This window comes from Colossoma macropomum, unplaced genomic scaffold (assembly GCF_904425465.1).
Source record: "Colossoma macropomum unplaced genomic scaffold, Colossoma_macropomum, whole genome shotgun sequence".
NCBI lineage: Eukaryota > Metazoa > Chordata > Actinopteri > Characiformes > Serrasalmidae > Colossoma > Colossoma macropomum.
Window position 1 is genome coordinate 21,222,563 of NW_023494810.1, and position 14,113 is coordinate 21,236,675.

Below are 14,113 nucleotides of genomic sequence, written 5' to 3' on the forward strand. Positions count from 1 at the left end.
GCCCCAAACACTGGCTATAGTGCAACATCAAAGTATATTTCAAATCTGTAGGATCTACCAAAGGACCTACAAAAATTAATTCACATAGGCTGTATGTAATCCCATGGTCATAGCTTTCTCTGTATATGTGTCTGTGAAGCACTTGACTTCCATGAAGGGCCTGATATTTCTAAAGCCCAGTTAGTTTGCTCTCTGAGTCATATGCATTGCCAGCGAGCTTCATGGGCTGGTTTCACAGTGTCTCAGAAGCATGCTTTAGTGTGCTGAGTGCTGGTAGTAACAGATCATATATGGCTGGCGGTCAGAAGCTCCTGTTTCAGTCCCAGCACAGCTATGACTCATGCTAACAGGCTTATGTGAGTCACGGTGCTGATGCCTGGGCTGGTCGAGACGTGGGCGACGCGTGGGGCTCCAAGAGCCACATGAGAGCGCTGTCTCCATGGTGGCCGAAAGCAGCCTTCCTCCTCTCACTCCATCTCTCTCTCTCTCTTTTTGCCCCAGTCAGTCTAATATTCTCTTAATATTTTCTTTCACTCTGTCCTGTTCTTTTTCTTTTCTGTTTTTTTTTTGTTTCTGTCTTTTTTCACCTTTCCCGCTGTCTCTTCTCTTACTCATTCTCTCTCTCTTTGTAACATCTTTCCGTTCTTCTTATGTCTTCAGGTGACCTCCTTCCTGCAGATGGTATTCTGATCCAGGGCAATGACCTGAAGATTGATGAAAGCTCACTCACTGGAGAGTCTGACCAGGTCAGGAAGTCTCTGGACAAAGACCCCATGCTGCTGTCTGGTGAGCACCTGTTGTTTTTGTTCTGCACTGGTCAAATATTGCCATGTATTACTATTGCAATGTGCAAGGAAGCCAGTTTGTAACTAGGAGTTTGGAATTTGGTTATTAAAAGAAGATTTTTGTTTGTCCTGGAAGCTTATTGTGTCATTTTTTTCACCTCACATGCAACTAAAACATAATGTTTTTAAATGGTCCTTGGCTTTAGTGTATGGTTTAAGGAGAAATCTTTAATTGACAGAACCTTTACACTGTTGTGGATGTTCTTTAAACTTTTAAGTAGTTATTCAGTCATACTTTTATGTTTTCGTTTACAGAAATGGTTCTTTTAATAACCATAGATTTAAAGACTCTTTAGGGGCCAAAAGTATCTGCAAACAGCCAGTGTGGTTGCCAGTTTCATTCCAGCAAAACAGAGACACACATGATCAGTTATTTTAAGATTCAGAGAACTGTTTAAACAGGTGGACTCAGGTGTGCTCCTGCTTGTTTACAATGAAGACCTGAAACCACACCGGCCTTTTGCGGATAAGATTGGCAGCCCTGTTCCATGGTTTCTGTGGAGCGTGGTCACATGATCTCTTTCCCATTGGTCAGGAACTCATGTAATGGAAGGTTCTGGGAGGATGGTGGTAACTGCTGTGGGCCTGAATTCCCAGACTGGAATCATTTTCACCCTTCTTGGAGCTGGCGGTGAAGAGGAGGAGAAGAAGGTGAAGAAGGGTGAGTCTGTCCATAAATCGATTTAGAATCATACCAATAAAACCCCCTACAGGCCAAAACAATCAACCTACCTCACCTAATACCCATATGGGCAGTTTCTGTGTCATCTTCCCTTCTCAGAGGTAAGAGCTATTTGAGTGATATCCCATTCAGTTTTTAGTTTTGCCCATCAGAGTTCAACAAAGCTGAGGAGTGAAGTATCACTGATGCTAGAGCGAAAGGTCAAGACGAAGAATTCATGGGCTCTTGTGAGTGGAGATCAATCAGTACCAGTGGTTGCACTCTCTCCACCTTATTTATTTCATGTATTATATTTACTTTATATATTTCACATAGTGCTAATACCTTAAATTTTAGTTTCTTTTTTCTTTTGATTTACTTTCCCGTTTCCCTCCGTCAAATTTACATCCCTCAGGCATTCATCCTTGCTGGGCGGAACGTGTCATTTCTGAGGAAAGACAGTTGGGAAGCCTGTATGTTAAAAATGAAACAAAAAAAAGTCTATTGAATGCTACACACTTGTCACTGCCACAAGAGATTTGTAAGACAGCTGTAGAAGCACTCAGCGCTCTGAAAGTCACCTGTCCCCTCAACTCAACATTCAACACCTCCCCTTTGCGATATTTTTGACTGTAGCTGGCCTTCCTGGTCCTTCGGGCACACCTTAGACTTAACAAAAAGTGTCACAAGCACACTCGCTGTCCACACACAAGCACCTGCTGTCATCAATTCACCTCCTGTATATTTGATGTCCATGTGTATGGACCCTCTCTGATTCTCTACTAAGAACAGAAAAGGTCTGGCATGCCACGTCGTCTTATTGTCAAAGCAAAACCAGTGTCAAAACAGCTCTCAAATCGCATCCTGACTTCATGAGCCAATTATCGCGCTACCACAATGATTGCCAACACAGCCATGGCGAAAGTGTTCCGAAATGCGGTTCACTGCAGACACAATGAATGTTTTGGCAGCCTTTTCAACTTTTATAATTAGCTCTCATTTGCTTTTTTTACCCATCCTGCTCCTGGTGTTGTCACATATTTTAGAGTTTCACTTAAAATAATGACATGAAATTGCAGGCTGATTTTGTACTGTTTTGACTGTTTGCAAGGAAGTCAACTTCATTTATGTAAAAGTTGCTCTTCAAATTTATGAACAACAGAGTCAGAAAGCATTAGAGAAATATCCTTAAAGAAATACTACTGTAAGGATTTTTCAACCTTATCTCAATCTGCAGCATCCGTATCAGATGTCCACTTGGCATGGACAAAACTTCTAAGCATTTTCCTGTACTTGGGGAAAAAAAACAGCCTGACTTGAAATGAACTTGAAATTGAAACCAGTAGGTTATTCAGTGCTTGAAAGACACCGGGTGTGCTGCAGATTAGGTTGAAAGCATTCTTGTCAATACAGTATGATTTCCTGAAGAGTATCGAAGATGTCAGTATACCGTGACAGAAGAATTGGCTCTATTTTTTTTTCTCAAGATGACACATTTTAGCCCACGTTCACACATGTGAAGTGGCATTGATTTGATTTTTTTGTATCTGGTTTTTTAAATCTTTGTTTCTTTTGATTTGTGTCTGGTTCATTTAATTTAAACCATGTTATATCAGCCCTCCGCCCTCTCTCTCTTGTTCTGAACAGGTAAAAAACAAGGAGCCCCCGAAAATCGCAACAAAGGTAACCCCCCCCCCTCCCTTTCCATTCAGCGACAAGTCTTGGAGTCTCGTGTCAATCTCACTCACTCTTTCACCCAACTCTTGTTCTTTTTCTCTTTATCTATCTCTCTTTATCTTTCTCTCTCTGCCTCTCTTTCTCTCTATTTTTCTTTCTCTCTTTGTCTCTCTCTCTCTCTCTCTCCCTCTTTCTGTCGCTTTGACTCTTTCTTGCTGAGCCCGTGGGAGCTTCTTCCCACCTCGCTTTACCTGTGAAAGAGTGCAACTCTCACCTGCTGAAACAGAGCTGAGCACTTTTACTGTCTTAGACACACACACACACACACACAGAGCCAGAGGGGGCATAGAACTAAAGAGGTTTAGCTGTAGCAAAATACTTCATACAGTAATAAGCACTGCAGTTATTAGACTCAGTTCTGCTCAGTTTAGATTTTGCTAATATCCCATAAGGGAGCGGAGTACTGCTTAAAGTTGAATTGGGTGTGTTACAGCAGGGTTAACACTAAAATGTGCCAGTACTCTAGTTTCAGGGCTGGGGAACTGCTTTTATCAGTGCTGAAGGAGTACAGTACTGTGCAAAAGTCAGAGACCACCCTTAATTTATACTTGTTTTTCTAGTAAAACGACCATTAAGTACGAGGAGATTTCACGTAAGATCATCGACTTTTCTGAGGAAGGGGAATGTCAAAGAAAAATACACTTATATGACGTTATATTCTGTTTTGTTGAATGAGGCAGCACAGCTTGTAGGGTTCAGTAATATTACAGGGCAACTGATGAAACATCAGACATACCATGAAAACAAGAGTTTCCAAAACTAGAGTTAAAAAAATAAATAAATAAAAGATTTTAAAAAAATGTGACTCCACTGGCTTTCATCTTTTAGAGATAGGAGAGAATCAAGCTTTACTCCTGCTTCAATCTGAAAAAATGTACAGATGTTTCTGTTCAGCCTTCCATTGTGAAAGGATATGTTGCTGTGAGGAACCGTTACTAAGAAAAGGAAATAGACAAGAAAGAGAATGTGCAAATCAAGCACAGACCTCAGCTTCACTGAATGTGTTTGGGATTATTGGATCATGAAGCAGAAAATGCATTCAGCTTCTAAGACTAAACTTCTAAGACTGCTGATTTCTTCGAAAAACTAAAAGCAAGTTGAATATATCCTCACAATGGAAAATCAGTAACTTGTACATAAAAGCAGTTTTAATTGTAAATTAAAATAATGAAGGGTGGTTTCTCACTTTTGCGCAGTGCTATATATCACTAGAAAGCTTATCCTTTATTAATGGCTATTAAAGACGGACATTTTTATCGTCCGTACTCTGTGAATATTTGAATATTTATTTTAAAAATTGTACTGTTATGAATTAAAAAGGAAAACAGAAGATTTTCTTTCATTTATTTTTAGTATAAGAGGTGATCCATACCTAATGGTTGATTCAGTAATTTGTCATTGTGTTTAGTGCATATGTGATGTAACGTACAGAGCTTATACTGTACAATTTTTATATTTTTTAATACTTAAAGGTTTCATGTACAGCTCTGCATAGGTGTTGCCATTCTGATTGCTTGTGTTGCCATTTTACGAGGACAAGTGAATGAGCACGGTATCTGACTGATACCCAATGCCAGTATCAGTATCAATGCATCTCTACTTGAGATAATAATAAAACATGTATTACATTTTATATTCTAAATGACATGCCTTATTTTTTTACCCGATTATGTACTGGATTTGGGTGTCCATATAATCAAATAACCAGACTCATCCCTAATCCTTAGTGTATATATGGGCGTGTGCCTGATATTTGAAGGGGTTAAAAAGCGATGTGTGTTTATTTGGCTCAGGCATATCAGTGTTCAGTATTACAGGGTGCAGCCTCCACCCTGCACAGACTCTTCCCTCATGCTCAGGGACACAGCATCTGCTCCAGACAGCAACACTCACATAGATCGCACTGCTCTGTCTGCCCTTGGACACACACACACACACACACACACACACCCTGACAGGAAAAGCAGGATACACACAAAAGTGCTGAGTTACTGCTCTTGCGCTTCTTATACATGAACATAGTATTCGTATTATTCCACATTTGCATTGCCTTTCATTTATTGTCAACCTTTTTGTGGGTTTTCCTACATCATTATTAGGGGGCTGCTTCAGCTAGAGGAGAAGATGCTGAGCATGTGAAGAAAAGCTCTGGGGGCTGCTGAGTGGGAGTTGCACCCTTGCCAAATCAATGGGCTGTGAATTGTTGTTGTATTTCTTAGTTCCTTATTGTCTCTCACTGTTGCCTCCTTCTAGGGTGTGCTCAGGAAACTCATGCTGTCTTGTACACTGTTCCCACAGTCACTGTGTGATTACTCCTCCTCTCTCTCTTTCTCTCCCCCTTCCTCTGCATCGTGCTCTCCTATAAAAAAAAAAACAGTTTTTCAGCCTCTTCTTTCTCTTGGCCTTCCTTGTTTACTTTTGTGGTGATCATATTTCTTTTTTTATCAATCCTTGGTTATTATTATTATTATTATTATTAGTTTGTTTATTTAGTTCTTTATTGAATTTTGAGTTTGTTGAGTCTGTAACACACTCGCTCCCCCACCCTTCGTCGTGCGTGCGTCTGTGCGTGCTGTCAATCCGTCGGTCAGTCCATGCATCTGGTCTGTCAGTCCTGCAGTCCATGTGTGGCCGCTCGGTCAGCCCTGTTACACTCTAATGGGCTCTCACACATGCAGTTCAGCGAACGGATTCCCTCCTCTCCCCTCTTTCAGTGCCTTGTTTCAGCTCGGTATCTCATATATTTTCATCATGCTACCAGAACAGTATTGGAAATGATGTTCCAGGCTAATTTTACACTGCTTTATGATGCCCAGGGCTGTACAGTGCCCCTTATGGCAGAGATGGACAGGAAATTGGGGGCGGGATCAATGTTTAACCATAGCAAAAAGCCCGAATTGGATCTTAGATTCCATTATGTTTCTATTTTAGCCAGAGACCCCGTAATGCAATATGTCTGTCTGTGGAATAATTGAATTACAGCAATCATAGTCTGAGATATCGTGATAAGGGTTCCTAACAAAGAGTTTTTAACCTGATCCCATCTTTCTTGTTTAATATGTAATCCCTGATATCTGTCTTATGAATGAATAATTCCGTTAAGTTGAATGAGGCAGCACTGAGTCAGACGAGTATAGGGTTAGTCTTCCTGAACTATAGAAGGGCATATTTTGTGGCAAATCATAAGGCATCAAACACACCATGATATGAGGAGACTTAAATGGAAAGTCGCTGTGGGATTAAACTCATTTTAAATGTGCTCATGTAAAATGATCTCCCAGCTCTGAACCAAGATAAGACATTTTTTGGTCCTAGACTTCTTCGTAGAATCCTGGAACATGTGAAACTTGAATTTGAGATGCTACATTCTAGGTTTAGTAGCAGTTATTGTTAAAAATATTTAAAGCCTTGTTAAAAATGTAAAACTATGTTAAATTCTAATGCAATTGTGTATATGTTATGTTCGGTCTGTAAAGGGAATTAAGTCCTAAGATATGTCAGAAAGTTCATAGATATACAGAAAAATGAACTTTTAGAACTTCTTCAGTCATGACTTTCACTTTCTTTATATCCAGTAACTCACTCTAACAACAGCTTGTTCTAAATGAGATTTTATTCACACCATAAATACTCACTAATGTCAAAAAAGATACAAGTTCTGATCTGATTTTGATTGTTGTTGTGATTGACTCTCTTTGACTTCCAGCGGTCACTGAACTGCCCACTCTTTCCTCCCCTCTGCCTTTCATCCCCTTTCCCTTCCTCTTCATCCATCCTCCTTTTTGGCATGTGTTTCCCTTGTTCCCCAACCCCCCCTCCCCCAGCTAAGACCCAGGATGGCATTGCCCTGGAGATTCAACCGCTGAAGAGTGAAGAGGGGGCTGAATCAGAGGAGAAAGAGGAGAAGGAGGAGAAGGAGATCAAGAAGGTCAACGTCACCAAGAAGGAGAAGTCAGTGCTGCAGGGCAAACTGACCAGGCTGGCCGTGCAGATCGGAAAAGCAGGTGGGGGCAGACAAACTGAGCTGCTTATAAAATCTAATACATTTGCATTAGTCTGACCCATTGCCACATCCTTTCTGCTGAGGTTAATCTACTGTTTGTGTGAATAAATGTGGATGTTCATTGGACACATATTACATTTACCATTGTAATCACTTCCCGAGCTGACGTGAGCTAGCAGAGACCAAATCATTCCTGCTCTTTTGTACCAAGCAAAGTATTTATATTAATTACCCACTGGGAGGTTAAATGTGCAGTGACTGCTTGTTTGCATTATCCTGAACACACACAGCCAGCATATGGGCTTCTTCAGACACCTCTTTTTGTAAATGAGTTCATTTGTCATACTCTGTCCTGGTTCAGTGGGTTTATTTTACTTACTGTGTGAAGAAACAGAGTCACCCAGTAAGAAAACAGGGCCTGTCCCTTTGGGCTGTACTCCACATAATTATCCCACTTCCAACAGCACGTCTCCTGCAATCAAAGCGGACTCGGATGGCACACAGAAGATGACAGCTGTTGCTAGTGAGGCTAAAGGAAATTGGTGAACTCCTTCTCAGTCATCTTCTCTGAGCTGTGCTGGCCTGTCATGGAAAACTGAATTTTCCTCACTGTTTTTAAATAAGAAGCTTTGACGTAGTATGTAGTTTCAGTTCCCTGTCCACACAGTCAATATAAAGAAACTGAGCTGTAAAAACGGCCCTTTTTGAATTAACTGTTTTCATGATGTCCAGTGCATTTAACTATGTCTCTTCTGCCTGCAGCAGTTTAACCCCACCTATGCATGCTAAAGTTACTAGGAGCGTTTTAGCTCAGACTGCTTTTTAAATGGCACATAGTGCAGGGAAATCAGAACAGAGGTTGCTTACAAATGTCGGTCTTAAAGGCACAGTAACAAAAGCAGCCTGTTTAATTCTAAGGGATTAAGAGAGGTTGGAAAGTGGTCATATTATGATTTTTCTTGTACAAACCCCACAAAAAAACATCACTACATTATAAGTGGGGAAAGAAACCATTTTTCTATTCTCTTTCTATTTCCACAGGTCTAATCATGTCTGCCGTGACAGTCATCATCCTCATCTTGTACTTTGTCATCTATACGTTTGGAGTGAACAAGCAAGAATGGAAGGCCGAGTGCACGCCTATTTATATCCAGTACTTTGTCAAGTTCTTCATCATTGGTGTGACAGTGCTGGTGGTGGCTGTTCCTGAGGGGCTACCCCTTGCTGTGACCATTTCTCTGGCCTATTCTGTCAAGGTGAGGGCCTGGAGTGAGTGACCCTGTGGTCACGCATTATTATAAAGTTAGATAAAAACATCTTGCATATCTATAATTCAACTTTTTATGTAACAGCTCAAATCAAATTAAGTCTGGTTTCCGATAAAGTAGTAAAGCAGTACAAGTGTATTAGCTGGGAAAAGCACCAGCATTAGCATAGATACATCCAAACATTAATACAGAAAATTGTGATTCTATGGCTATCAGTGCATTAGCTTGATCATTTTCAAATATCTCCTCATGCCCAGTATTTGTAGTTAACGTCCAATACCTTGTGGACTAATCAGTACTTTACAAAATTGCAAGCATGTACATTGCCTGTAGGGGAGAGCGGGACACAACCTAACGCGTTCTTGTGTTTGCTATATCATTTAAAAAGTATCTGAGGACAGTATACACACATACAAATATACACATACACACACACACACACACATATATATATATATATATATATATAAAAGAAATCCACAGTCTGTTAAAGAGGCTGTATCAAAGGTGGAATTTTTTTTGACCACAGAGTATGTGTTTAATGAATTTTTGTATGAAAACGTCCCATTTATTCACTGTGTTAAAGCTATATGAGAGGACATTGACTTTTCCCATTTATGTAGTTTTCATGAAGATGAGCAATGTTTTTGTACTTGGGATTTGTTCTTAGGTAAGGACAGAATCTACACACACTCAATAGCCCAAAGGCGTGAACAGTTCTTTGGTTTAAGAACGTCATGAATCTGACGTAGACTTTGTCGTAGGACAAAAAACTTGATTTTTTACCTTAGGATGCCTACCTCAGGCACTGCCATTGCTATTTATGTATTGTTAAGTAATTCTACATAGCATGCATTTCCAAATGGTTGGTGCTAGATTGCATCAGTGGGCGGGGCACTCTGCTCCGTGTGACGAAAGCAATTGCATGCCTCTGACTACCTTAACTATTTCAAATGCCGAGCGTTATTCTGTGCTCCAGTTGTGGCTAATAGGGTAGGACATTCAAAGATGTGGGCTCACTTCACTAAATGTAATGATAATGCAGCTAAATGCAGTAATTGTAAAGTGGTATTTGCATGTAAAGGTGGTAACACTAGAAACCTTCTGACAACACTACATACATCTACATCATTCTGTAAATCTGAAGCAGTGCTGCTTGTTTGCTTTAGCAGAGCGGCTGCTGCACCTACATCTACAGTGCATCCTCCCGGTGTTGTGACAAATTGTGCTACCTTGTCAAAATGTCCTACCGTAGCGCATATTTATAAGTAGTACCTTACGTAAAACTCTAGGTAGGATTTGGGTAGCTTAAATCACCTTATCAAAAATGCTGCCAGGGTTAAAACTGCGAAGCTGAAGTGGGCTTTTATTTCCCAACTTCTTTGAATTTTCCCGTTCCAGTTATTCCATTTAAGCTGAAATGTAAAAATTTGAAAAAGAAGCTGGAAAAAAGGAAGACTTGCGTTAAAACTACATGTAGGATAGTTTGATAGTATAAATGTTCTCAGAACATGTTACCAGCATTAAAAGAGTAATTAGGATGTTTTTGTAGCCTACGTCAGCTCATCAGGGGGAAAGCAGTAATATTAAGCTGAGTCTATACTGAAATAAATTCGCTAGTGTTGGAAATTGTTTTATTTTGATGTATTTTCTAGTTTTCTGTTTGCTTTGCTTCAATTGTTATTCATTGTTAAACAGTATTAATGCTGAAGGGTTTAAGAAGCCACCTCCATTTCTGTTCTTGTGGTTTGAACAATTACACCGAATGGCCTTACAACACCCCCTAAGGAGGATGTGCTGGGGCAGAACACAGTAAGGTATTTACGACAGGATTCAAATGTCCCACGCTGTTCTGTATGACTCTATTGGGGGTGGGTGGTCAGTTGTATGGCATAAAAGCTGTGTGTCTGAGCTGCTGTTCAGATTGGGGTGACACTAAGGCAGGAATACTAAGCGCTCTCTTTTTAATAAAACCATCATTATTTCTGCAAACCCTGGTATCCTGAATCTCTTCCATGGCAAGATCAAAGATTTACAACAGTAGCCAATAGCTAGCATAGCATAAATCACTAACTGCTAGGTAGCCTAAGTTTGTGAGCTGTCTTGACAACCAAGGGTAACTACTTTTGTATTGTTTATGGCTGTTAATATTTTCAGCTGTAGGGAGATGACCACGTTCTTTTCACATCTTTTCATTTTGAATCTTTTTGAATCTTTCCCCGTCTTTTCATGTCATGTCTTTATTTTCTGCACCAGATTGTGGAGAGTAGTATCAATAAGAGTATTAATAAGTAACGGTATCAATATTGGTGTCAAAACCCTAAAAATACTCATTCCTACATTTTAACCTGCATTAGTTTGTGCCCTGCTCTTAACTACAGATAAATGCTTTGAAACTAGATTCTTTGCTGGACACACACTTTTGCACAGTACTGTACATTTAAGCTTACATTTTTTTATGGCTTTTTTGCCTCAGATGTTACATATTCTATGATAATGCAGTAAGCTGCATGCATACAGCTCTACTCATTGATCTAAACCCTATCCAGTGCACTTCTTGAATTTCCTTGTGGATGCGTGAGGGATTTATGGGTAAAAGACCCAGTTGACTGTTTCACTAATGGTGAAATTAACCTGCTGCTCAGGGCCATTGCTCTATTAAACTAGGTCAAGCTCTGTTTTTCCTCAACAGAAAATGATGAAAGACAACAACCTGGTTAGGCACCTGGATGCCTGTGAGACTATGGGCAATGCCACTGCCATCTGTTCTGACAAGACTGGCACGCTCACTATGAACCGCATGACCGTGGTGCAGGCCTACATAGGTGACACACACTACAAGACAGTACCAGAGCCTGAAGCCATCAACCCTGAGATTTTGGAGCTCATGGTGAACAGCATCTCCATCAACTCGGCATACACCACCAAGATTCTGGTGAGCTGAGTTTTGAATATCCTTAACTGTTTTGTTTCAATGACAAGGAATTGGGTGCTTTAGATATTCTTCCATCTATATTCCTGAACTTCCAAAGGTTTTAGATTCCCTGACCACTCGATTTTTTTTATTTTTATGCACATATTTTTCAGGGATATTTTTCAGTCATGTAATGTACACTTGCTCTTGTCCTCTGGCTAGAGAGCTATACAATTTCAGTATGTGGTTTATGGTTAACCTTTGAGAGGCTCAGGTGGTGAAGTGTTTGAAGCGATTATCAATAGGTCACCTTTTAGCATCCTAATGGGCACTATGCCCTTGAGGAAGACACTTGAGTACACGCCTCATTTAAATCCCTCTCTCCTTCCACTCCTCATTTCTAAGCTCTTTAATGTCTTAGTACAAGTGCAGTGATGATCCTTCTAACTAAATGACTTCCTCGACTCATCAGTACTATCAGAGACAAGACCCCATGCCCTTGACTCCTAGCCAGACTCATAATAGAGTTTGTGTACGCAACAGGACTCAATTATAGCTGTTTATCTCTGCATGATATTGATGTGAATGTTGTTGTTACCTTAATTGATTGGTGCCTTTTAAAATGTTTTCATTACTTTTGAGCCTTTTATTGCACTTTAACGGTTCGGTCCGTAACTGACCAGTGCATGTTGATTCTGTTCAGCCCCCAGAAAAGGAAGGTGGTCTACCGAGGCATGTGGGTAACAAGACAGAATGTGCCCTTCTTGGCCTGGTGCTGGAGCTGAAGAGAGACTACCAGCCCATTAGAGATGAGGTTCCTGAGGAGAAACTCTACAAGGTCTACACCTTCAACTCCTCACGCAAGAGCATGAGCACAGTTCTTAAAAACGCAGATGGCTCGGGATTCCGCATGTACAGCAAGGGCGCCTCTGAGATCATCCTTCGAAAGTATGACAATTGCACTTTTCTCCTCCTCTACTTCTAGATTCTTTCTCTCTTTCTTTTCAGTCTGCACTATTTCATTCCATTTGCTTGTCTCCACTACTAATTGACCCCTGCGGTATTGATTTTGTATCCTCTCCTATCCACATCTCCTGTGATTGTCTCTAAGTATAGTACTGGATAGCGGCCACTATTTGTTTTGAGTGCTGATTCTGAGCACTTAATGGGGTGTAATATTAAACCTTTTCTTTGCTACCTTGCCAGGTGTTCCCATATTTTGGATGCTGCAGGCCAGCCCCGCGTCTTCAAGCCCAAGGACCGGGATGAGATGGTGCGTAAAGTGATCGAGCCTATGGCCTGCGATGGCCTGAGGACCATCTGCATAGCCAAGAGGGATTTCACAGGCGATGAACCTAACTGGGACAATGAGGCCGACATCCTTACTGACCTGACCTGCATATGTGTGGTGGGCATTGAAGACCCTGTCCGTCCCGAGGTGAGAACATCATTGACTTTGTATGCTGCTGCTTGTATTAAACTGTGTGCCATGGTGCCCTTTGCATTCCTGTAGGTGTGATAGCATGTTGTGTGGTAGGGCCTGAAAATTTTGTCACCAATATTGATTTTAACCCTTTAAGTTCTAAGCGAAGAAGTGGTGGCCTAATCATATCTTGCTATTTTTTACCAGTAAGCTGTGCACCGTGCACTACTCTATGCAATCTTTATGTTTTTAAATCACCTGATGCAACACAAATGTTAAAGATGAAAATTGTAAGCAAAGGCAAAAAACACACCAAACTGGAATTTCCTCTTATTATTTCTTATAACAAAAACATACAGAAATAAATAATTCGAATGAATAAACTGAATATTCAGCCACTTTAAAAATTTGTGAGAGTCACTTGAAGTCTCTACTTCTCTCAGAAGTTGCACTGGAACATGCTCCTGCTATGCTCAACACATTCTACTGTATATGGCATATTGTTGGAAAACCCTGCTTCTCAAGTTCAGTTTGAGGTTTGTTGATATCTCAAGCGGTTGTAAAGTTATTTAACTTCAAACACAACATGACATGACTGTTGCTGGCACGATGTTTGTCCTTAATGAGTTGAGGAGCTAAAAAGTCTGCTAACTGATAATAAGGCCAACATAATTTTTATAATCAAAAACAGACCAGTAGGTTTAGTTAAACACTGCTTTACTGACTGACAGTTTTCAACTGTAAATTGTCAAACATTATTGTCAGTTCTTGCCTTGCCAATGTAGATAAATCCCTTTGACCTCAGTATCGGCTGATATTATTGAGTAATTGACATATCAGTCAGAATGGATATGAGGTTTCTGTGAATTTTCATGACAGAGTTTCGAGGACAGGACTTGACCTTCCGTTGACTGCTTGGTGTTCATTTAAGTTTAGTGAATGGCTTCACCGCCAAACCACTGAAGCATCTCTAAAAGAAATCCCAGTTGAGCTTGCTCTTCAAAACAGCATCTTCACCATCATTACACTAGTCCTGCTCCACTGAGCACAGCTTTTGTTAGTCACTAACTGCCTATAATGGAGGTGTAATAGCGGACTGATGGGCTTGGCGGTGGTCCTGAGAGAGAAGATTCTGTCTGCTTCAATCACCCTGTCCTTTACCAGACTTAACTGGCATCAGTTACAGCTGTCAGTCAGACCATCCCAAAACAATAAACCACAACTGTGTCCTATCACTTTACATGTAGCAATGTCCTTTGGTG

General features: G+C 40.5%; 1 protein-coding gene across 5 annotated transcripts in view; it reads left to right on the forward strand.

Annotated features, from left to right (window-relative positions):
* atp2b4 (ATPase plasma membrane Ca2+ transporting 4) overlaps window positions 1-14,113 on the forward strand; it is a 96,281-nt gene that overhangs the window by 51,832 nt on the left and 30,336 nt on the right. For 3 of the 5 annotated variants that reach the window (XM_036559850.1, XM_036559848.1, XM_036559846.1), the window contains exons 5-12: window positions 661-786; window positions 1,381-1,506; window positions 3,154-3,189; window positions 7,068-7,247; window positions 8,288-8,502; window positions 11,207-11,449; window positions 12,132-12,376; window positions 12,635-12,866. In XM_036559850.1, the coding sequence (XP_036415743.1) occupies window positions 661-786; window positions 1,381-1,506; window positions 3,154-3,189; window positions 7,068-7,247; window positions 8,288-8,502; window positions 11,207-11,449; window positions 12,132-12,376; window positions 12,635-12,866 (1,403 nt within the window). The remainder of the gene's footprint in view (window positions 1-660; window positions 787-1,380; window positions 1,507-3,153; window positions 3,190-7,067; window positions 7,248-8,287; window positions 8,503-11,206; window positions 11,450-12,131; window positions 12,377-12,634; window positions 12,867-14,113) is intronic. The other 2 variants (XM_036559849.1, XM_036559847.1) reach the window with 1 other exon arrangement.